Consider the following 22,892-nt stretch of genomic DNA (forward strand, 5'->3'; position numbering starts at 1 on the left):
ATATATATATATATATATATATATATTTGTTGATGAACCTTTATTTTATTTTTATGTGGTGCTAAGAATTGAATCCAGTGCCTCACACATACTAGGCAAGAACTCTACCACTGAGCCACAACCCCAGCCCCTCTCCCAATTTTCATTCAAATTTCTCTCAGTAGAAAAGGACACTATAACTTGTCCTTTTCTTTGAAATCTTCCATTTCTTCTTTTCCACTGCCTCCTGCACAAGCTTGCTTAAGCCTCCAGCATCCTAATTTTTTTTTTTTTTTTTTTACTGTTATTTCACTATTCACTTAAGCAACTACCATTACTCTGATTTATAATCAAAGTTATGGGATGGGGATGTAGCACATGTAGAGTGCCTGCCTAGCTTGCCCTGGGTTTAATTAGCACCAACCCCTTACCCCTGCCAAAAAAAGTCAAACAGTAATCTACATTTGCTACCTGCATTTCTTCATCTGTTATAGCATGGCTCATGCCCTTTACTTCCCCACATCCCCGTTCTACCAATGTTGTCCCACTGAAGGCGCCCTCACCCCCTTAACTTTTGACAATCATTTTTTGTAGACAGCTAAGAAGCTATTCTCATCTGGCATTTTTCCCTTCTCCCCTAACTGTAACTTTTCAGTTTTCATCACTAACTTCTTTTCCGTGGCTTGCTCCTTTAATGCTGATAATCCCCCAAGTACCCTACATTGTACAACTGCATAGCTTATGGGCAGTCTTTGGTCACTTCTCAACAAATAAGCACAATGGGTTTAATTACTTAATATGGGTTTAATTACTGCTTATATTATGTTTAAGATCTCACATATTTATAGTCCAGACGTCTTCCCTTTGTCACCTAGATGTATATTAGATACAAAAATTCCAGAATTTCAATCATCTGCTCCTACTTTTGCTCATTCTAAATTTCTCATAAAGCAAATGGCATCATCATTTAGCTCAAGTTAAAAACCTGAGACTCATTTTCCATTTCTATCATCTATTACAATTTGGTGGCTACTAACTCATCAAATTGATTCTAAAATGCCTCTTGAGCCAGGTGTGGTGATGACACCTATAATCCCAATTACTCTAAAGGTTGAGGCAGAAGGATCATAAGTTTGAGGTCAGCCTGAGCAATTTAGCAAGATTCTATCTCAAAATAAAATAAAAAGGACTGGGGATGTAGTTCAGTGGTAGAGTGCCCCTAGGTTCAATTCCTAGTACTGAGAATAGAATAAAATAGTATAAAAATAGAATAGAATAAAAAATGCCTCTTGACTCCATAGTATCCTATCCCCTGAAGTCTCCGTGTCTCTTGCCTCCCTAATTCACTCCCCTTTCTAATATGAAAATAAATCAGTTCTTAGAAGCCCTGTTCAAAAAGTCTCCATGATGACCTACTTTTTAAAAGAAGTTCCTCATCATGGCATATGAAACCCTCTGCAATGTGGGCCTCACATAACTTTTTAGCTTCAGCTCTCCATGTTGCTGCATTAGCACTTTGTGTATCAGCAGTATTTGAGGTCTCCAGAACATATTTAAACCATTCCCTAGAACATGCTTTCCTTCATGTCAACCTGTCAGGCCAGATTAGATTTAGCTCAAATACCAGTTCTTTTTCTTGGCTTCCATGCTCGTCCTCAATTTTTCCAGGAAAAAAGAAGTATAATCATTTTTTTTTTTCTTTTTGGTACAAGGGATTGAACCCAGGGGTGCTTAACCACTGAGCCTCAGCCCCAGACCTTTTAAATATTTTATTTAGAGACAGGGTCTTGCTGAGTTGCTAAGTATCTCGCTAATGCTAAGGATGGCTTTGAACTCATGATCCTTCTGCCTCAGCCTCCTGAGTTGCTGGGATTATAGGTGTGAGCCAGCCAGAAAAGAAGTATAATCTTTATTTACTCTTAAGTTTTAGGTAGACACAATATCTTTATTTTACATTTATGTGGTGCTGAGGCTCGAACTCAGTGCCTTGCGCATGCTAGGCGATCGCTCTACCACTGAGCCACAACCCCAGCCCCAAGAAGTATAATCTTTTTTTTTTATTTTTAAAAAAATTTTTTAAAAAATGTTTTAGTTGTTGATGGACATTTATTTTAATTATGCGTGGTGCTGAGAATCAAACCCAATGCCTCACACATGCTAGGCAAGCGCGCTACCACTGAGCCATAGCCCCAGCCTCCCAAGAAGTATAATCTTAACACTAATATTGTAGTTGCTTTTGCTCTGAAAGTATTTTCCCATTCAACTGTTACTTATCACATAATAGGTCTTCCTCCACAGCAGTGACTTACTTAAAGGCAAAGGTTAATACATTTATTCCTCATTTTCCACAGGGATTTATTCAGGACCTCCCAGGATACTGAAATCCAAGGATGCTCAAATCCCATATATAATATGGCATACTGTTTGAACAAAATCTACACATATCTTCCTGTACACTTTCAATCAACTTATAGTACTAAATACAATGCAAATACTATGCAAAATAGTTGTTATACTATATTTTGGGGGGAATAATCACAAGGAAAAGAAACTCTACACATATTCAGTATAGGTGCATTTGTGTGTGTGTGTGTGTTTGTGTGTGTGTGTGTGTGTGTGTGTGTGTGGTGGGACTGAACCCAGAGCCCTAAGCATACTAAGAAAGCACTCTACAACTGAGCCACATCCCTAGCCCCTGATGCAAGTTTTAAAAAGTATTTTCAAATTAATTGTTGGTTGAATCTGCAGGCATGGAACCCACAGATATGAAAGGCCAGCTGTATTTGTAGTGCCTGACAGTAGGGAATTTACCACTCTCAATGAACAAATGTGGCCATGGACCCTTATATGTACTCTTACTGGAGCACCATGACAGGTACCATTACTTAGTTGCCCACCTAACAAGCATGTTCCCTTTTTCCTTGCAGACATGGCCACAATCTTGCACAGTGACAATGTGTGCAGCCCTAGGGAATGAATCCTAACTGATCTAAATCTTTGCCAAGTACTTCCCAAGCTTCTAAGTAAGTCGGTAGCCCTTTCTCCAAGTTCTGGCTCATGAACTCTGGTATAAGTGTCCTAGGATTATAGGTATGAGAGGGACATCTCCCAGAGGTAAGACCTCCCAGAGATAAATCATGATGGACCCTGCCAAAGGGCATACTTGAACCCAGTGGCAGATATGAGGAGAGGTTCCAATTTTAATGACAGCTTTAGAAATCTGTAAGTCAGGGTGGAATACAAAGAAATTACACTTAGGGAAAAAAGGAAGTACAAATTGGTGGGCAAAGAGGCCACAGTGAAATGTGGTTGGGTATATTCCCTACCTATCTGGTGATCTTCAAAGCCTCCCTAACCATGTGAAACAGTGGAACAATAAGTGTATTTTCCATAAATAAAATCTGAGCCAGGCACAGTGGTACACGCTTATATTCCCAGTGGCTGGGGAGGCTGAGGCAGGAGGATCATGAGTTCAAAGCAGCCTCAGCAAAAGCAAGGCGCTAAACAACTCAGTGAGACCCTGTCTCTAAATAAAAATACAAAATAGGGATGGGGATGTGGCTCAGTGGTTGAGAGCCCGAGTTCAATCCCCAGTACCAATAAATAAATAAATAAAATAAAATCTGTTTTTTCCTACTTCCCACACTATAACATCAGACAGTATTAGGCACAGCTTTAACTAAAGAAAGATTTCACATGTACTAAATTATCCCAGATTTTCTACCTACTGGCAAGATTAAGAGCACATGTATTTACCTTTGAAGTCTGGTCTTTACTGCCATCATCAACTACTATCACCTCATAAGTGAATGAAGGATCTTGTTTCTGCAAGAAGAAAAAATAAACTAGCACAATAGTCAAGAATTTTAATAAAACTGTAATTAAGAAACAACTGTTTTAGTGTTAATATGTACAGATAGAAGCCAGGTACTTTTGGTGCCCACTGGAGAGGCTACAAGTGTATGGGAAAAAAACCCAGGAAGACTGAAGTTGGAGAGAGCATATTCCAATGGTTGGACCACTCCTTAGTCTTATAACCATGGGCACCTTAACTTTTTGGCCCACTTTCTAATTCACAGTGGCTGACATAAAGATCATATGTAATAGAAGAGGTAGATACTTCACACATACTAAGGGCTCACTCTGCTTTCTTTTTTCTCTAAATTTAATTTTTAAGTAGGTAATAGTTCCCTTTCTTTTAACAAGTCTTCTTTCTTCCCTTTATAAAAAAAACTCCCAAAGCAAAGTAAATCAAAATGAAAAATTTTCTAAAAACCAAAAAAACAATAAAGAACAAAACAAACAAACAAAAAAAACAAGTTATAAAGCTCACTTAATTCTTAGCCTTTCCAAGGATTCTAAAGGCAATTAATGCTATTAACAAAGGGTATGTGTTACTTTCTTGTCTTCGTGAAGAAAAAAGGTGAAAATACCTGAGAGGGCAGCTTTAGAGAATAATAAAGAAACAAAAGAATTTCAATCTAAAAGAAGTCTTTTAAAAACATACCTCTTAAGTAAAAACTGCATTGTTCTGTCATACAAAATGTGCAGATGTGCACTGTCACTTAACTTTAGATACATCACCAGGAGGATAAAAACTGGATAGGAGGATACACAAAGAGAAATTTCAGCTTTCTGATTTGTCCTGGGTTACCTCCTGGCTGGCCTATGGAGGTGGCCTCCTATGTAATGCTGATGGCTAGCAGAGGGAGCCAGAAGGTGGTTCAGGGATCAGTGTGGCCAGTACTGTCTCTCATGGTGCATCTAGCTTGGTCTGGTTTTAACTGGAAACATCAAACTGAAAAAGAAAGTAAGATACCTGTCTCTTCTCTAGGTAGCCCAGGGCTTCATCCATCATCACAGGCACTTAAAGGAAAAAAAATTGAAAATTAGTTACCAAGCCCCAGCATACTACATTTATGTATGGAACAAGTCCCAATTTATTTGACAACTCCTTTCACAGTCCCTCCAGAGTCATTCTCATCTGTAATATCTGTCTTCATCTTACTACCTCCCTAGAACATTTCAGTTCCACTACCTCATGGCGCTGTTTCCTTCTTCTGAACTATAGTTACCAAAAATGTACTCACCACAGCCCATGTCTGCAAACTCAAACACTTCAAAAAATTCCTTTTCCCCCCAAATTCCCCTTACCAAAAAAGTTAAATGAAGCTTACACCGTTTTTCTTCATTGTAGGAAGGCACAACAACAGAAAGTTGTTTGGTAGGTAAGTCCCATATACTGGGCAAAGTTTCCTTCTGACCTTTGGCATTTAGGAAGAATTTCTCTTCTTCATGTTGATGAAGTAGTGGCACATTTGTGGCAGTTATAAATGCAACCATGGAAATCTAAAAGTAGACATGTTTTAAAAAATTATGTGATGCTGATTTTTATATGCATTTGCCATAGAATATATAATTTACATGAGTTTTTTATTTTGGTGGAATATTCATTGTATTTGGTTCATTAACAATGGTCTGGAGGTAATTCCATAATAAGATGACAGTACCCTAATTAATCCTTTACTTACGAGTTGAAGATTTTCCTTTTTTCCAATGCTAAGGCACAAATGCTTTAGGAGGTTTTTTTAAAAAAAAATATTTTCATTTATTTGTCTTTATGTGGTGCTGAGGATCAAACCCGGTGCCTCCCATGTGCTTTTGCACCCCAGCCCATGGAGGTTTTTATTTTTCCCACTTTTCATTCCGTAGGCCTCTATCATACCAGATCAGATAAGTCACTACAGGAAGTTCAGTGCACTCGTAGATGCCTTAAAAACTAATCCTCAGTGCACATGCATGTGTGCACATATACTAGCTGACACCCCTACTCAGAGCCTATACTTAACAGAGGACAAGTTCATATTGCAGTCAGAATGTGTGAGATGAAGGCAGACTTCCTAGCCAAGACCAAACAGACCCAGAACAAGAAGGGAAGATGCCCTACCCCCCACAGTTGGGACCAGTAATGCTTAAAATGTATTTTGATATTCATCCCAAATTTGAATTCAGAATACAGCATTTTCTGGAGTAAAGCATAAAATTTGTAGACTCTCTGTCACATGCACTTGGGAGCTAGCTTTGGTTCTTTCTCTCTCTCTCTCTCTCTCTTTTTTTTTTGTACTAGGGATTGAACCACCAAGTCACCCATCCCCAGCTCTTTTTATTATTTGAGACAAAGTCTTGCTGAATTGCTGAGGGTAGTGCTGGGATTCCAGGCACAGGCCACCATGCCCAGAAAGGGAGCAAGCTTTGGAAATAAACCACTTTTATAACATTGCTTCTACTGGTATATTTTCTGCTTTCAAAACAATTGATCTATACATTTTTGGAATTCTACTCATTTGCACTTTGATGATCACTTATGACACAGAAGTAGGTACATACTGAAACTGAATATACTTCTGATTAGAATAAGAAAAGGGACAGTTGCCAAACTAATGGTTAAGAGTTCCTGCTTTGGGGGCTAGGATCATGGCTCAGTGGTAGAGAGCTTGTCTAGCAGGTGTGAGGCACTGGGTTCGATTCTCAGAACTACATACCGATAAATAAATAAAATTTAAAAATTCATCAACAATTAATAAAAATATTTTAAATACATAAATAAATGGTACTGTGTCTATCACTAAAAAATATTTTTAAAAAATGTTCCTGCTTTGTACCCTAATGCCATGATTGCAATTTCTAAATTTACTTTCTCACTAAAAGTAACTAGTGCTCCTAAAAAGAATGGTTGATCAGATCTGGGACAGGAAATATACAACTGTAGAATAACACCTCATGCCAAAAATCAAAGACTATCAATGATTATAAGGGCTTTGCCAAAAGGACAAAGGAGTCAGTCAACTTGAAGGGCCTCCCACTAGCCTGTCAGGGGAGGATTTCAGTATCAAAAAGGATAATAATTATAACAGATTAAAACACATGATAATTTTTAAAAATCATGAACCCTAATAAAACTAAAAATAAAAACTGGTCACCTTTAAGATGCCAGGAAACCATCTCATAATTTTTAAAACTTTGTCTTTTATATATAAAAATTATTTCAGGAAAACTAGCTGAGGATGAGATTCTTTTCATTATAAAATTCTAGGTAATCAATAAAGAATGATACAATTAGAGTATTCTACTTTGCAACTCACAGTGAAATAAAGCATTTAGATAATGATCACAAATGACCACTAAACCCATTATTAGACTGATGACAAATTTCATAACTGGAGGGCCTAATTAGCAACAACTGAACACACTGACCTTTTTTTTTTTTTTAAACACCAGAGACAACTAACTATCATATGCCTCTGAAACAGGGGAAGTAGTAAGCATCACTCACACACTTTTCTTGGTTGAAAAACTCTAACATGCATTTGATCAGTTCTCTAGATTCCAACTAACAGTTCACAGGAAATTCGGTAGCCACAGGAAGATATTAAAAGGCACCAAGAGGATGCAATCAGTGAAATTTATACTATGAAAAGTTCTACAGAAAAAGCAATGAAAGTAAGAAAAATTTTTTAAAGGAGTAGAAACTGTTGGTAGGTAAAAAGCCTTGCAACATCAGTCAAGTGCCATGTATGGCCCTTGTTGAATACCGATCAGAACTGAGACATTTATAATGAAACATATATGGGACAACAGAGGGTATTTGAATTAATAGGGTATTTGAAATAATGAAATAATTGTTAAAAAAAAAATTGGTGATCACCTAATTGCAATAACATTTTTTTTTTTTAAAGGAGGCTCTTAGCTGGGCACAGTGGGAGGCACATGTCTGTAATCCCAGCAACTAGGGAGGTTAAAGCAGGAGGATTGCAAACTTGAGGACAGTCTCGGTAACTTACTGAGACCCTCAGCAACTGAGAAAGTCCCTGTCTCTAAATAAAAAATAAAAAAAGACTTAGAATGTCCCTTGGTGGTAAAGCACCCTTGGGTTCAATCCCCAGTAACAAAAATAAAAAGAAGGCTCTTATAGAAATTAATGTTGAGGATTATAGATAATATTATCTTGGGCTTGTTTAAAATAATTAAGAAAGGAGGTAAACTGGGATAATATCAAATTAAAAAGCTTCTGCATAGAAAGGAAACAAGAGTGTGAAGAAAGAACCTATAGACTAGGAGAAAACCTTTGCTGGCTACTCTTCCAACACAGATTTAATATCCAGAATATATGAAGAACTACAATAACCTAGCACCAATAAAACAAAAACCCAATTAATAAATGGGTAAATGAACTAAACAGACATCTCTCAAAAGAAGAAACACAGAGCTGGGGTTGTGGCTCAGTGGCAGAGTGCTTGCCTAGAATTTGTGAGGCACTGGGTTTGAATCTCAGCACTATATATAAATAAAAAATAAAGGTCCATCAATAACTAAAAAAATTTTTTTTAAAAAGGAGAAATACAAATGGCCAACAAATATATAAAAAGTTAAATATCTTTAGTAATTAGGGAAATGCAAATCAAAACTACATTGAGATTTTATCTCACTCCAGTTAGAATGGCAGTCATCAACAATACAAAGAACAGCCATGTATGATACACATCTGTAATCCCAGCAACGTAGGAGGCTGAGGCCGGCTGCAGCAATTTAGTTAAGAGCCTCAGTGTCTCAGACGTCTCAGACGCTGTCTCAAAATTAGTATGTTCCTAAGTTGTAAATTTACAACCCTCTGGGGAAGATGGCAAAGTGGCCTTCCTGGCATTGCTGTCTAGGCAGCTGATCTGAATGCCAAGGATGCTGAAATACTCTCCGTTTACTAACTAGATGGTAGGCTCATTCCAAATTATGTGGAAGAGAGTTCACTTGGCAAGTATTCTGTTCTATAGATCAGCAAGTGTTTACAATGTTTTTATACTTCCAGATTAATGGCAGAGGAAATCTTGGTTTGAATTCTATTGTTCTGCTGTTTACAGAGGCAGCAAATCTGAAGTGTCTAATTCTGGGACCTAAGGACCCATAGCCAGAAGAGGAGAAGACAAGGCCTGTTTCTCTTGCTCACTCTGCTTTCCCAGAGGTTCTTCTTGATCCATCGAATCATTCCAATCCTTAACATATGGCACCCTTCTGGGGGTTGAAGACCTCCCCAGGTGGGGCCGAACTGCAGAGACTCCAGGCTGGGGGAAAGGCCTTGGAGAGGTCTGGGCTGACAGGCCGGGTGAGCGAGGGCCAAGGCAGCGGTCTGGGCTGACCGGGCTGAGTGGGCGCGTCCCGAGGCTCCGGGCACACAGGCAAATATTATTCCAAATAAATAAAGAGTCTTAAGTAAGTAAAGATAAATAAAAAGTATTAAAAAGAGGGGTGGGGTGAAAATCCTGGAGAGGAACCCTGGAGGAATTGGGGGGAAAGCAGGGTGAAAAGGGACACGTCCAGGAACCGGCAGCGCTGAGTAGGAGACGCCTGGGAGCCGCAGCCTCCGGGAGGGCGTGAGTTCAGGTCGCGCCGGTCCCCAACCCGGTGCTCACCAGTATGAGGGCTGCGGCCGCCAGCGCCACGCAGAGCACCGCCAGCTGCAGCAGGAGCGGAGCCATTCTCCATGCCGAGCCGCAACCTCCCGCCCTATCCAGCACCTACACACACGCGGAAGCGCTCCAGGAGTTCCGCCTTCCGCCGCCGAGGAGGACGCGCCGGCCGGGCGCCCGCCGCCCACAGCGCCCCCGCGCGGCCAATCTCAGCCGCGACCCCGGAGCCAGCGCTGTTCACAGCGTCCCCGCGCGGTCAAGCGAAGAACAAGCAGCTCGCTTTCCAGATGAGCAAGTAAAATGCAAAAAGCCTACTTAATTTGCGTTTCAGATAAACAACAATACAACTAATTTTTTAAAACATCCTTAGTGAGATATATTTCATATATTATACAGCTCACATATTTAAATATTTTGGTTTGTTACATTAATTTTCACAACTTTTATTGGTGCAGTGCACTGTGATTAAACATAATAGTAGGACTCATTAAGCCTCATTAGTACGTGCACATACTTTGCTCTATAGTACAAATTTGAGTACTCACCATTTTAAATGTATAATACACAATGCTGTGCATTCACCACCACTCAAACTTTCCCTGCTCCCCCATTCCCAGCACTGGTAGCAACTAATAACATGCACTATTTGGGGGTATACTCATATTAAAAAAAAAATACTGTTCATAATGTTAGGTAGAACTAGATACAGTAAACACCGTTTTGAAATATATCCTCCATCTTAGCACAAGAGCCACCTCACAGTCACTCTGACTCAGCCTGATTTTAAACCCCAGACAATACATCATCATGCAAAGAAACCCAAACAAAACTTCATCATCATACAAATAAAGGAAATTGTTGTCTGGGACTGAAATACTGAAAACACCTGGATGGACATGGAATAGTGACCACCTCAAAGAATAGAGGGGACAACCCAAAGAACCTTTCATTGACAATCCCCTAATTGCAAAACTCCCCCGACTCTCTCATGCCCCTATATCTACTCCAGGCTGTAAGTGGAAGACAGGTCTCAGTCTCCGCTGGGCCCCTTCGCTGGTTTGTCCCGAATAAACCGGTGTCACTATTGAGCTGTCTCTCCTCTTTATTTCCTCATTCGTTTCTTTCCTTACACACAAGGCATTCCCATCTGGCCAGGTGTCCAGTATTTTACCTAGTAATCCTGCCTAGGAAGGAGCTGAAAGCCTTGTCACGGCAGTCAACCGCTGAGAAAGTGAAAAGTTCACATTTCTCAGGTGCTGGAGCGGAGAGCCCGTTACCTGGGGAGAGGCCATCCCAGGGGCCAGCCTAAGACCGACGGGAAATGGACGTAGAAACATTGGAATGATGTTTCATATCTACAGACTTCTTTGCTATAAACTCGGTTTTCTTTTAAATTGTTGGCTTTATTCTGAACTACAAACCTTTTTCTAAAGAGGGACACTGGTCTAATAGCAGATTCGCTAAAAATACGCCACAGGCAAGAAAACCTAGAAAGGCTCTCGCTAGGGTAGGGCGGTGCGGAGCGCCACCAGGACCAGCTTCGCGGAGTCCAGCCTTCCGAGTCTCCCGCCGCGGGAGTGCCAGGGAGCTCGCGTCGAAAGTGCGACCGCGGAGCTGGCGCGGGCGGGAGGTCCGCGCAAGCGCAGGCGCGCGAGCGGGAAGATGGCGGCCGGGTTCAAGTGAGTGTTGGCGGCCGGCGGGCCCTAGCGGTGCTTCCAGGCGGATGGCGGCTTCCCTTAACCCTTAGTTCGGTGCTCTGTCCTGGAGGCCGACTCCGTCTGGGTCTCGCTCCTTTCCTAGGCGACGGGAGGGGGACCCGGCGGTAGTCGCAGTGCTAGGAGAGGCGCTTCTCCCCCCACGTGGGACGGAGTAGAGGGTTTCTGTAGAGCCCGTCCCCACCGCGCGCTAGAAACCTGGTGCCTAGTGAGCGCACAGTCCAGGGAGGTGCGGCTGTAACCCTTTAAGCCACGTGCTGCCCGGCTCCCCACCTCCCGTAATGTATTTCTAAAAGAATTGTGCCTCCCTCGGAAGATTTCACTCTTGGTGCCACTCTGGTGAAGCCTGTGGACTGTCAAAAGTTTTTAAATGAGCGAAATAAAGATTCCAAATCTTATTTGGAACCAGTGATGCTGAAATAGTTATTTTTGTACTCGGGTTATAAACCTTGAACAAAAAAAATGTAATGGCGAGTGTAGTGTTGGCAATTTCAAAGTAACCGTGAACTTATGTTTATCTCCCACAAGTACAAAAACGAAAACATTTATGATCTCGGTAGATATTGAAGTTGCAGGTACTGCTATTCAAGGTTTATTACTTTGTAGCTATAGTGGAATAATATGCTAAATTTCAGTGTAGTAAATGTAAAGATCCTTTCTCATGATCACTAGGTTAAGAATCCCCCCTTTAGAGCAAGAATGACATGATTATTTTAACGACCGGATTAATCCTCTTTTAAAGATGTCTCAAAGGGTTTTGGATTGCAATCCTATGATTGAGAGTTAAGGACAATAGTGGAATGTGATTGCTACTGCAAGGGTATCTACTTTCAGTAATTACTTATAGGCGTTAACAATCATCAGAATTCGTGAAAAAAAGTTACAGATTGTGGTGATGTGCTGCACATCACTTAAAATCTGCTAGATTTTGGATTTATGTAAAGTGTCATTAACTTACAATAGTAATATTTGTAATGCATTTCAGAACTGTGGAACCTATGGAGTATTACAGGAGATTTTTGGTGAGTAAAGTGGTGATGCACATGTTACTCCTTTTAGTAAAGTGTTTGATAACAATATCATGCTTCTTTTAAAGACAGATTCATTTAATTAATTTGAATTAATGAGGTCTAATATGTTTCTCTTGTTATATGTAAAATACACATGTAATCTATTTTCCTGAAAAAAACATTTAGAAAGAAAACTGTCGTCCTGATGGAAGAGAACTTGGTGAATTCAGAACCACAACTGTCAACATAGGTGAGGGTCTATTTTTATTTCAGCTTGTATGGCATTCCAAAGTTCTTTTTTTTTTTTTTTTCCAAGTTAGATTGTACTATGTATATGGGATTTGAGGATATTCTGTAAAGAGATTTCTGTAAAGAGATTTCTATCTGTACAATAGCCCTGTGACTGAATAAAAATTACTAACATAAATTCAAGGACAGGGAAATCTTAAAACATTAGGTAACTGAAATATGTTGCACAATAGTCATGTATTAGAAACACAGTTTATTGTATAGATAATGCTATAGTTGTTTTCCCTTTAAGGACATTTCATTTTGCTTAAATACTGTACTTATGTTTTCAGGTTCAATTAGTACAGCAGATGGTTCTGCTTTAGTGAAGCTGGGGAACACTACAGTAGTTTGTGGAGTTAAAGCGGTAGGTTTAATATGTCTTATTGACATTTGACATACTAAATCAGCTTCATATAATTATTAGATAGTATTATACATTTGTAATTCTGCTATTGATTACAGTCATCTGTTAATTTTTTTGTATTAAGTATCCTAGGAGCTTTTACCCATGTTTTAGATAATATGACCCTTATTATCTTAATAGCTTATGATTCATGAATATTTGAAAAATGGCCACAGTAAAACATAATCCTCATCACAACTAAGTTTTTAAAGAATTTGGTTGTATCATTTGAGAAACTAATAGGGTGATGATGCCTTCTTAGCCAGTAATAATGTTTGTAAATGTGCAGACACTTGAGATTGTTCAAAAGAAAAGTTTGAGGGAATTAACTGAGTACCTGAGTACCTAAGGTTTCAGGTACCTTATTAGGTTGGGTACAAAATTACCTAGTTTCCATTTCCTGTTTTAACATGTGGTTCAGTAACTTGTCGGGACACACAAGGCTCATAAATAGAACTTGAGGTGTAAATCCGATTCTAAAGTCTTTGCTTTTTAACTTATTACAACCTGTTACTTAACCTGATTTTCTTCTTTGGTAAAGTTGGGGTGAAATTTTCAAGATTTGAGCTTTTATTTCTTACCAGGTTTTATGCTAGGGATTTAATGGCCTTATTTTATTTGATCATCATGAACAACCCTAAAAGTAGGCACTATTAAATCTCTCAGTAAGTGTGGTCTGACATTCAAACTGGGTTAGTGATTTAAGAGCTTTGGTTCTTGACCTGTATGCTAGTGGTGCCTAAATCTGGCTGTTAGTATCATCTGAGGAATAATTTAGATTCTTGCCTACTGAATGAGTAGAAGGGTGGGGCAGAAACCCAATTAATCTTTTTGAAAAGATCCCTAGGTAATATTCTGTACTTTATTCCTTTTTACCTCACAGAGGGATTGTAAGGATTGGTGCTAACATTCTTAGACCCTCTGACACAATTCCTCAGACATAGTAGATGCTTATGATCTGACAATTTAGCTAAGCTTGTTTTTAGTAGAGCTTTTCATAACTGTATAGTAAACCGTCTTCACAATTTTTTAGTATCTTCTTTCAATAGAAAACATTTATTTGCTTGTATAGGAATTTGCAGCACCACCAACAGATGCCCCTGATAAAGGATATGTTGGTAAGTTCAGTGATTTTATAATTTTAATATAAATAGTTTAACACATTTAATACTAACAATTCTTGATAAGTCCTAGTAGTTGCTTTAGACAGCAATTCCTAACATTCAGAAATACAAGGAGTAAAGCATATTCTCAAAAAGTTTTCTGTGTCAAAGTCAGCTTTGAAATTTAACTTTTTGTCAAACTTGGTTATTTATTGTTCATATATTCACGTGTCATCAACAAAGGAAACGGAATTTTTTTAGTCAGAGGGCTGTCATTACAAACTTTGTTTTCCCTAATACTTGTTTTTGTTGTTGTCTTGGATGATCTGTTCTTTATGGTAGGAGCCAACATTGGGGGGAAAAAAAAGTGCTTGCCAAACATGAGCAAAGCATTGGGTTCAATCCCCAGCATAACAAAAGAAAAAGTTGGGTGTAAACAGTTCATTTTGAAATAAACCAGGAAAATTTTGGTGAAGGATTTATTAGGATGATTGTGTCCTAACATGGATGTTTAAAAAATTTAAAAAAGCTGGAAAAAACATCAGGGAAATAATTTCTTTTTAACCCTGAGAGTCTTACAAAGCTGCAGAGTGTTTCTTTAAACAGTTCCTAATGTGGATCTACCACCCCTGTGTTCATCGAGATTTCGGTCTGGACCTCCTGGAGAAGAGGCCCAAGTAGCTAGCCAGTTCATTGCAGATGTCATTGAAAAGTAAGACTATTGATAAAATTTTACTGTCATTCATTTTCAACGTTTTTGACCTTTCATTTACTGTGCTATTTGTCATTAAATCAAGTTCACAGATAATTCAGAAAGAGGACTTGTGCATTTCTTCAGGAAAGGTAAGATGTATAGAGAAGCAATGAACTTATATTAATTCAGAAGGGTTTGTGGGGATACAGCAAAGAGGGCAATTAGAAGAAATCCTGATAGCCTACTCAGTCTTATTCTGTAATTATCAAAATAAATTGTTATTCATAAAAAAACAAGTTGGATTGCCTATCAGCTCTTTAAAGCTCATTTCCTTCCCTTAATTTTTGAAGAAAAATGTAGTCATCTTTTATTTTTTTAACTGATTAATTTTTGATTGTGCTAATGTGTTTAAAGGTGAATGTACATGGTGGATACCAAAAGTCTGAACACTTAACACTAGGCTGAGGAGGACCTAGAGAGATTTTCCTCTTGGATTACATACAGTTAACATTTTAAAACCTAAACATTTCCTATATTGAAATATCTGTGGGAAAGTACATTTTTGAGTTTCAGATAGGGCTTTCTAAAGTACTTCCCTCATCTGTTAACCTAGCAATAAGAATGGAGATTTCTTCATCTATATCTCCCTTGAGGGGAATGGAGATGTTTCTCACTTATCAGGTTGGTAATCAAAAAAATTTTCACTTTCTTTTTGTTTCCTCTTTATAAAGGTCAAACTTTTAAGTTTTTGAGCCTTGAAGTTTATCTTGTTTATTTAACAAAGGGTTCTGTGATTTTTAAATCCAATCAAATACTATTTTCTGTCCACAGTAAGATTTCTTTTTTGTGCAAACCATTTTTTAGCTTGCTTGGGTTCTATACTGTGATCTCATTTGCCTTGACTATGATGGAAACATTTTGGATGCCTGCACATTTGCTTTATTAGCAGCTTTAAAAAATGGTAAGCAACCATAATAAAAATTAGTATTTCTATTAATGGGGTCAAAATTCTATTTTGTGAAAACATTTTATATATGGCTCGATAAACTTTCAAAGATTTCTAATGTTTAGTTATTCGTGTGTTCTAAAATTAATGAAAATTGAGGAAATGATAGTTGTAACCACAGTTCAGGTCAACAAGTATTTTTTAAGTTCTTTGTCAGAGGGATATGATGGATTCTGTTGGTTTTTACTCTGAGGCCATAAATATAACCTTTAACTGTAAAGTTTCTTAGTAAGGAATCTAGGTAGTGAGTCGTCAGGATTTTAATATCTTGGCATATCCTCTATCATTGCATTACTGAATTGATAACAGATAATTAGAGGAAGAAGATAATATAGTAATATTACAATATAGCAAATTTAATATAGGACTTAAATTTGAGTTCTGGCTTTACCACTCTGAGCTGAAACTTCTGCATGTTTAATAAAAGGGAGATAATACTTTTTGTGAAATGTTGACTAAATGAATACAGAGAAAATGCTTAAAATAGTATCTAGCATGTAGAAAGTGACTAGACATTTCTTAATTTTTTTTTTAAATAAGAGGCGGGAACATCAGATGTTTTTGAACAATATTCATCTCCACTAATAAGATTATTAATGTTCTGGTCAAATTAAATAGAAGAAAAAATTAACTCAAAAGTAGAGACTGACTTTACAAGTTTCTCTTTTCTTTAGTACAGTTGCCTGAAGTTACTATAAATGAAGAAACTGCTTTAGCAGAAGTTAATTTAAAGAAGAAAAGTTATTTGAATATTAGAACTCACCCTGTGGCAACTACCTTTGCTGTGTTTGATGAGTAAGTTATTATTTTGGTATCAGGGATTAAATGAGGGGAGCTTTACCACTGAGCTACACCCCTTGCCCTTTTTACTTTTTATTTGAGACAGGATGTTGCTAAGTTGCTCAGGCTGGCTTGGAACTTGCAATCTTCCTGCCTCAGACTAAGTTGCTGGGATTACAGACATTTGCCACTGTGCCTGGCGAGTAAGTTAATGTATTTTAAAAATTGTCTATATTCAGTGTTAAGGAAATGGCTTGTTATTTTCAGCTTTCTCTCAAAAAATTTCTGTGGTGGCCATAACACCCTATTTTGCCCTGGGCAGTTTGAATCCCTGCAAAATTATTTGTAGTCACTCCTTCCACTTACTTCATGTATGTTCTCTATGATGTCTTTAGTATTTGCCAAGGATTTGAATACATTAAAAAATTGAACAGCAAAGAATTTTTTTCAAGAATTGGATTTTAAGTTACTACTTAATTTTTTGGTTTCTTACCAGTTCTATTCTAGCTCTTTTTATACCTGAGCTAAAAAGGCAAATAGTATGTTTAATGTTCTTTTAAAGAAACAGTTGGCTGGGTTGATACATGCCTGTAATCCCAGTGATTCAGGATGCTGAGGCCAAGTAGACTGCGAGTTTTTGAGGCCTGGTTCAATGACATAGTGAGACCCTGTCTAAAAACAAAAAGAACTAGGGATTTAGCTTAGTGGTATATTGCCATGGGTTCAATTTAAAGAAATAAAGTACAGTAACATTTGTTATGGGATAACCCACTTTTTTTTTTCCCTTCTTTTTAAAATAGCACTTTGCTGATAGTTGACCCTACTGGAGAAGAGGAGCATCTGGCAACAGGAACCTTAACAATAGTAATGGATGAGGAAGGCAGACTCTGTTGTCTTCATAAACCAGGCATGTTCTTATCCCTTCAAGTCCTAAACATATGTAAACTTTATTAAGGTGGGCAAAGTGGAATGAGGGATATTTTATTATTTACCTAAAGTAAGGTTACTAGTTTCTTTGCTACTTCAAGTTCCTTACACTTATGTATTGCATATGGCAGTTCTTACATTTCTTACAACTTATGTTGTAGATCAGAATCTCTTGGAAGTCATGTTAAAACATAACTTGCACGTCTTGAGACCATAATTAACATTATCCTATTACTTTTATAATTTGCTATGAACTTCATGTTTTATAAAAATAACTGAGTAATTATAATTGTTGGCACAATAATTTTTCAGGTGGAAGTGGACTCACTGGAGCTAAACTTCAGGACTGTATGAGCCGTGCAGTTACAAGACACAAAGAAGTAAAAAAACTCATGGATGAAGTAATTAATAGTATGAAACCCAAATAAAAAGTCACATATTCCGAACAGATTTGTAAAAACTATATTGTTACACTGTGCACAAACTTTTTATACTAAATAAATATCAAACTACATTCTTCTGAAAGATGTTTCTAGTATTTTTTAGGCCACTTCCATATATATTATGTACAGTGAAACCATTTTTAAAAAGCAATGACTTAGGCAAACCAACCCTGGTTCCTTAAGCCATTTCCCCATTTTTATTTAAAAATCATAGGGTTGTGCTTCTGTATAAAGTTTGTACATCTAACAATGTAAAATACTGACACATTTTAAAAAATGAAGTAGAAACAATTATTTTGATTCAATGCTGTTGTGTTTTTAAAAAAGAAAAAATAACTCATAATTTTGGAGTGGTTGGTGTGCTTCTCTTCATTTTATTTTTTGACTGGCTGCCTGTATGCCGATGACGATGTAGCTGAGCTGTTTGTGCTGCTGCTGCTGCCATAGCCATTTGATGCTGCAAGAATCGCAACTGCTGCAAAAGGAAAGAAAAAAATCAAGTTATGTTAAAGCAGACAGGTATGGAAAGGTGCTTTTTCTGAGAGTGATGAAAACAACACAACTGAAAGGGAGAAAGCACCAAGATAACAAAAAGGGACTATAACACATTGAGACAATGCACAGTCAGACAGCACCAGTGGCACAGAAGCCTGCTGAGGGCTTTAAAAATAACTCTTGGCAAACTTAAGGATTACTTTGCCCTGCCAGTCTATAATGCAGTAACTCAGCAACTTCAATTACCATTTTGTTTTATAATGATAGTTTATAGCAATATGAAACCACCCTGAATATGAAGATTGTCAACTCTAATATGCTGATTTTCCTTCCTAAATTAATAACATTTTTCTAAATAAACAGGTATGACATTGACTAATAGGAACACTTTTCTGCAGTACAATATCAGAAAGTTAACAATTGGCACTTAAAACTATTTCAAAATATACTACAAACGAAAAAAATATATGGTAAGGTGCCACCAGCATGTCAATAAAATTTTAAATTAGGAAAAGAGTATGGCTTAAATGTACAAAAATACATCCAGTGCTCCAAGTTGACTGGCTAAAATGTTAAGACTTTCAATAAAAGTTTACTAAATTATTTACCAATTACAGTCTTAAGAGACAGTGAAATTAAAGCAAGATATTTTGAGGTACTTTTGGATCTGAGTATCAAAAAATGTATCAGAGTGAAGTTGCTGGATTACTTGTATCTGTTGCTGCTGCTGTTGAAAGGCAGAGGAGAGCTGGAATCTCTGCTGAGGAAGGCTTTGCTCAGGTCTGTTCTCGGCAGAGCCAAGCTGAGACAACACTACAGAGAGGAGAAGGGGAAAGCAGGCCAGTCAAAAAGTTTGAAGGCTACCAGAGTTAGAAAAGGACAACACAGGAAATGAAATAATAGAAAAGTTAGCAGTATGATTAATCTTAAGTATCAAATCACAGACATTTCAGAATAAATTTAGTCTCTTGTTAGTTGAGGATATCACCAATTATAGAACTTTCTGGACAAAGAAAGGTAAGGGAGTACATGTGTGCCAAAGCACGTTACCCACTCTCTTGCATCTCAATGTAATTTGATACTGGTGCTATTTTATAGAAGTATTTTGTACCATATAAAATAGAGTATTTTTTAAATATACCCAATGAAATAGGAAAAAGGAGATGAAAGAAATCCAAACTAAGGATAAAGCTGGTAGACAAATGCTTTAAATAAAGGATGTAATGAATGTGAGACTATTTGCTTAATGATGGCTACAAACTATATTTGACTGGGACCACAGTAATCAGTTCAACACTTCCCTGTACAGATGAGAAGATTTAAGGAAGGCCTACATAGTTTAACTCAAAGTAATTATTGCCAAGTCTGGAGTCGGAAACACTTTATGATTTTTCACATGACTTATTTCTACTAATTACACTACAGCTATTTTAGAAAATTTATAACTTTGTGTGGTAAAGATATAAAATTATAAACTTCTACTTGGAAACTTTACGTATGAATTAATTATCTTCAAAACAAAGACCTTGATTATTCCATCCTAAAGGACTTTGAAATTCAGAAACTGGGAGTTATAGTCAGGCATGGTGGTGCAGGCCAGTAATTCCAGCAACTCGGAAAGCTGAGGCAGAAGGATTTTCATTTGTCAGCCTGACAATTTTGTGAGACCATGTCTCAAATAAAAATGACTAGGTAGGGATATAGTTCAGAGGTGGTGTGCTACTGGGTCCAATTCCCAGTATTACCAAAATAATAAAGGCGGGCGGGGGAGAGTGCTGTATAAAAATCTACAGACATTATAGTAAGCCCACAGGTGAGAAAATATTGACAATGCATTCATTAAATTTTCAAACTTTTTCAGAGTTTTCTTATGCACATGACTTAGTGTTTTAAATAATGTGAAATTAGAATTATTGTCAATTGTTAAGATAATATTCATTATTTTCATTTTACTATTTATTGCTGGAAGCACTGAGTAGTTTCTCAGTTTAATTCTTTTATTATTTTTTTTTAACAAATGATAAAAGTGGCTTACAGAAGTTATGCTATGGTTAAGATTTAAGTCATGCAACCACAAACTATCAGAATGAGACAAAAGACTATGCATTCTAGGAGAAAGCAGTCCTAAATATCAAAGAGTTAGAATTAATTGCTTGGAAACACGGAAAACATGATTTGGATACATGATAAAATTTTGTCAACAAACTAACATAAGGAAAACACAACTGCTCTAACTACATGTGAGTCACAGCTCTTTTAAGTACTGAATTAACACAAACACACACACACACAAAAATAAAAAATTAAAAAAAAAAAAAAAACTTCAGCCAGCCACCAGTTAATTTGTTTAATAGTTCACAAATTAAATATAGCTTTACTTTTTCTAATCATACCTTGCAAAGAAGGAAAAGAAAAGAATTTTAAGTGGTGAGATCTCTAATAGATTAGATACTTTTAGTAAATTCAGCATGTAAAGATACCTACCAGCTGCCTGTGACTGCATAAAACTTCCTACTCCAGTAAGGTTAATAACAGCAGCTTGCTGAGCAGATAAGGCCTGTTCTTGACTAGATGAACCTTGTTCAGAGCCCTGAATTTAAAAAATAATAACTTATACAAAGGAAAAACAATATTGAGCTGGTGAAAAGAAATTAGTTTCTTTCCTGTATGAGAAAAAAATAGATTAATTCTATTTTAAAAAATAACATTAGAAAGACTTAAGAGTATATAGAATTAGGTTGGGCATGGTAGCAGACACTGGTAATCCCAATTCTTGGGAGGCTGAGGCAAGAGGATCAGAAATGCAAAACTAGTCCAGGCAACTTGGCAACTTAGTGAGACCTAGTCTCCAAATAAAAAAGGACTAGAATTCGGCTCAGTGGTAGAGTAGTACCCCTGAATTCAATCCCCAGTACTACACATCCATACAAAGTAAACAGAATTAGCAAGATTTGAAAGAGAGGAAATGAAACTTTTTCAAAACTGAATCAATGCTAATTGTTTGATGCCATTTTAATAATTAAGATTTTTAAAAAGAAGACAGGGTCTCACTGTTGCCGTAAGACTTTTACAAAGCTTCACTAAAGCAATTGGTTAAAGCTTAAAATACCCCTTGCAACCTAATACCAAAACTTCTTAGCTAGCAGAAAGGAAATAAAAGGCATACAGAACGTAATGGAAAAAAAAGTCCCTATATGCAAATGGTATGAACATTTATGTAGGATATACCAAGGAAAATGCAAAAAGCTATTAAAATAGTTTAAGTAAGAATGCAAAATACAGGTCAATATTAAAAAAAATCAATACTGCATACTAGTAGTAAACATGGAAACTGAAAATAATAGCACAGACAGAATAAAAAAACTTACATATAAATGTATATCTAATGAAATATATACAAAATATATACATTAAAAACTTCAAATGTTGATTTTGTCCTACATAGTGTGTCTGTGTTCATTGATTGTAAGACTTGCAAAACAAAAAAGGCAATTCTTCCTGAAAGAGATTGATAGTTTATCAATTCCTTCAAAAATTACTCAATTCCTGGGGCTGGGGTTGTGGCTCAGTGGTAGAGCGCTCGTCTAGCATGTGCAAAGCCCTGGGTTTGATCCTCAGCACCACATAAAAATACAGGTATTGTGTCCAGCTAAAAATTAAATATTTTTTAAAAAAATTATTCAATTCCTTTAAAGACCCCAAAAAGGTTTTTGTAAATATAGGCAAGCTGATTCTAGAATCTGTACGGAAAAGAACCTAGATTAGCAACAATTTTATAAAAAAGAATAAAGTGGGAGGAACCACTCTGCCTGATTTAAGACTTATGACAGAGTGCACAGAGATCAAGACAGTAAGATTTTGGCTGAGGGGTAGACCACAGATCAATGGAACAGAACGAAAAATCCAGGAACAGATTCATAGTCAAATAACAAAGGTGCGAAAGTAATTCAACTGAGGAAGGATAGCTTTTCAACAAATGATAACAGTGCAACTGAATATTCACAGCCAAAATTCCTAGACCTAAGTCACAGACCTTACACAAAAATTAACTAAGAAACAGGTCACAGATTTAAAATAGAAAACTGCAAAATTGTTAGAAGAAAGCAGGAGAAAATCTTAAGAGACACATCGCTAAAGTTAAGAGTTCTCAATCACGACACCCATAGGACATTATATTAAGAAATTAACTTGGATGTGATTAAGTTAAAAACTCACTCTGCAAAGTACAACCTTTGCTACCACCCCAAATAAGTGTGTGAAATAACATTTTAGTTTAAAATAAAAGCCAGACATTTCAAAAATTACTTGAGTGGTTTTTGTTAGATAAAGAAATTACACAGACAAGCATGGAACTGATGTTAAGAAGACACTCCTGAACTTGGAATCCAATTTAGGAAATGAACAATATAAAATACAAACTACATCAATTTCAGAATAGAACCATTATAAAACAAAAGAAAAACCCAAAATGAAAGAACTATAGCTGGGACAAATCTCCCACTAAAAACAGCCCACAAAACTAAAGAACATTATAAAATACCAAATGGAAATACAAAAAAAAAAAAAAAAAAAAAAAAAAAAAAAAAAA

General features: G+C 37.0%; 3 protein-coding genes across 26 annotated transcripts in view; 1 reads left to right on the forward strand and 2 right to left on the reverse strand.

Moving 5' to 3' along the window:
• Positions 1–10,991, reverse strand: part of Alg5 (ALG5 dolichyl-phosphate beta-glucosyltransferase) — a 41,928-nt gene extending 30,937 nt beyond the window's left edge. The window contains exons 1-4 of one of the 5 annotated variants that reach the window (XM_015484226.2): positions 10,859–10,991; positions 5,157–5,328; positions 4,799–4,845; positions 3,736–3,804 (exon numbers count right to left, since the gene is read on the reverse strand). In XM_015484226.2, the coding sequence (XP_015339712.1) occupies positions 3,736–3,804; positions 4,799–4,845; positions 5,157–5,322 (282 nt within the window). In that variant the 5' untranslated portion in view covers positions 5,323–5,328; positions 10,859–10,991. The other 4 variants (XM_015484225.2, XM_015484227.2, XM_015484224.2 and 1 more) reach the window with 4 other exon arrangements.
• Positions 10,992–11,013: 22 nt separating this feature from the next.
• On the forward strand, positions 11,014–17,891 carry Exosc8 (exosome component 8). Its single transcript, XM_015484228.2, has 11 exons — positions 11,014–11,116; positions 12,138–12,174; positions 12,349–12,412; positions 12,744–12,817; positions 13,929–13,974; positions 14,566–14,671; positions 14,757–14,802; positions 15,518–15,614; positions 16,334–16,454; positions 17,240–17,346; positions 17,679–17,891. Exons 1-11 carry the CDS (start codon positions 11,100–11,102, stop codon positions 17,792–17,794), a joined length of 831 nt encoding a protein of 276 aa, XP_015339714.1. The 5' UTR covers positions 11,014–11,099; the 3' UTR covers positions 17,795–17,891.
• Supt20h (SPT20 homolog, SAGA complex component) overlaps positions 17,806–22,892 on the reverse strand; it is a 40,444-nt gene continuing 35,357 nt past the window's right edge. For 12 of the 20 annotated variants that reach the window (XM_015484217.2, XM_048800855.1, XM_048800864.1 and 9 more), the window contains 3 exons: positions 20,789–20,894; positions 19,014–19,117; positions 17,806–18,284 (listed from right to left, as the gene is read on the reverse strand). In XM_015484217.2, coding sequence (XP_015339703.1) covers positions 18,147–18,284; positions 19,014–19,117; positions 20,789–20,894 — 348 coding nt within the window. In that variant the 3' untranslated portion in view covers positions 17,806–18,146. Of the gene's footprint in view, positions 18,285–19,013; positions 19,118–20,788; positions 20,895–22,892 lie in introns of those variants that run through there. The other 8 variants (XM_048800866.1, XM_048800859.1, XM_048800865.1 and 5 more) reach the window with 4 other exon arrangements.

The sequence above is a fragment of the Marmota marmota genome, unplaced genomic scaffold (genome assembly GCF_001458135.2).
Source record: "Marmota marmota marmota unplaced genomic scaffold, marMar, whole genome shotgun sequence".
In the NCBI taxonomy this organism is placed as follows: Eukaryota; Metazoa; Chordata; class Mammalia; order Rodentia; family Sciuridae; genus Marmota; species Marmota marmota.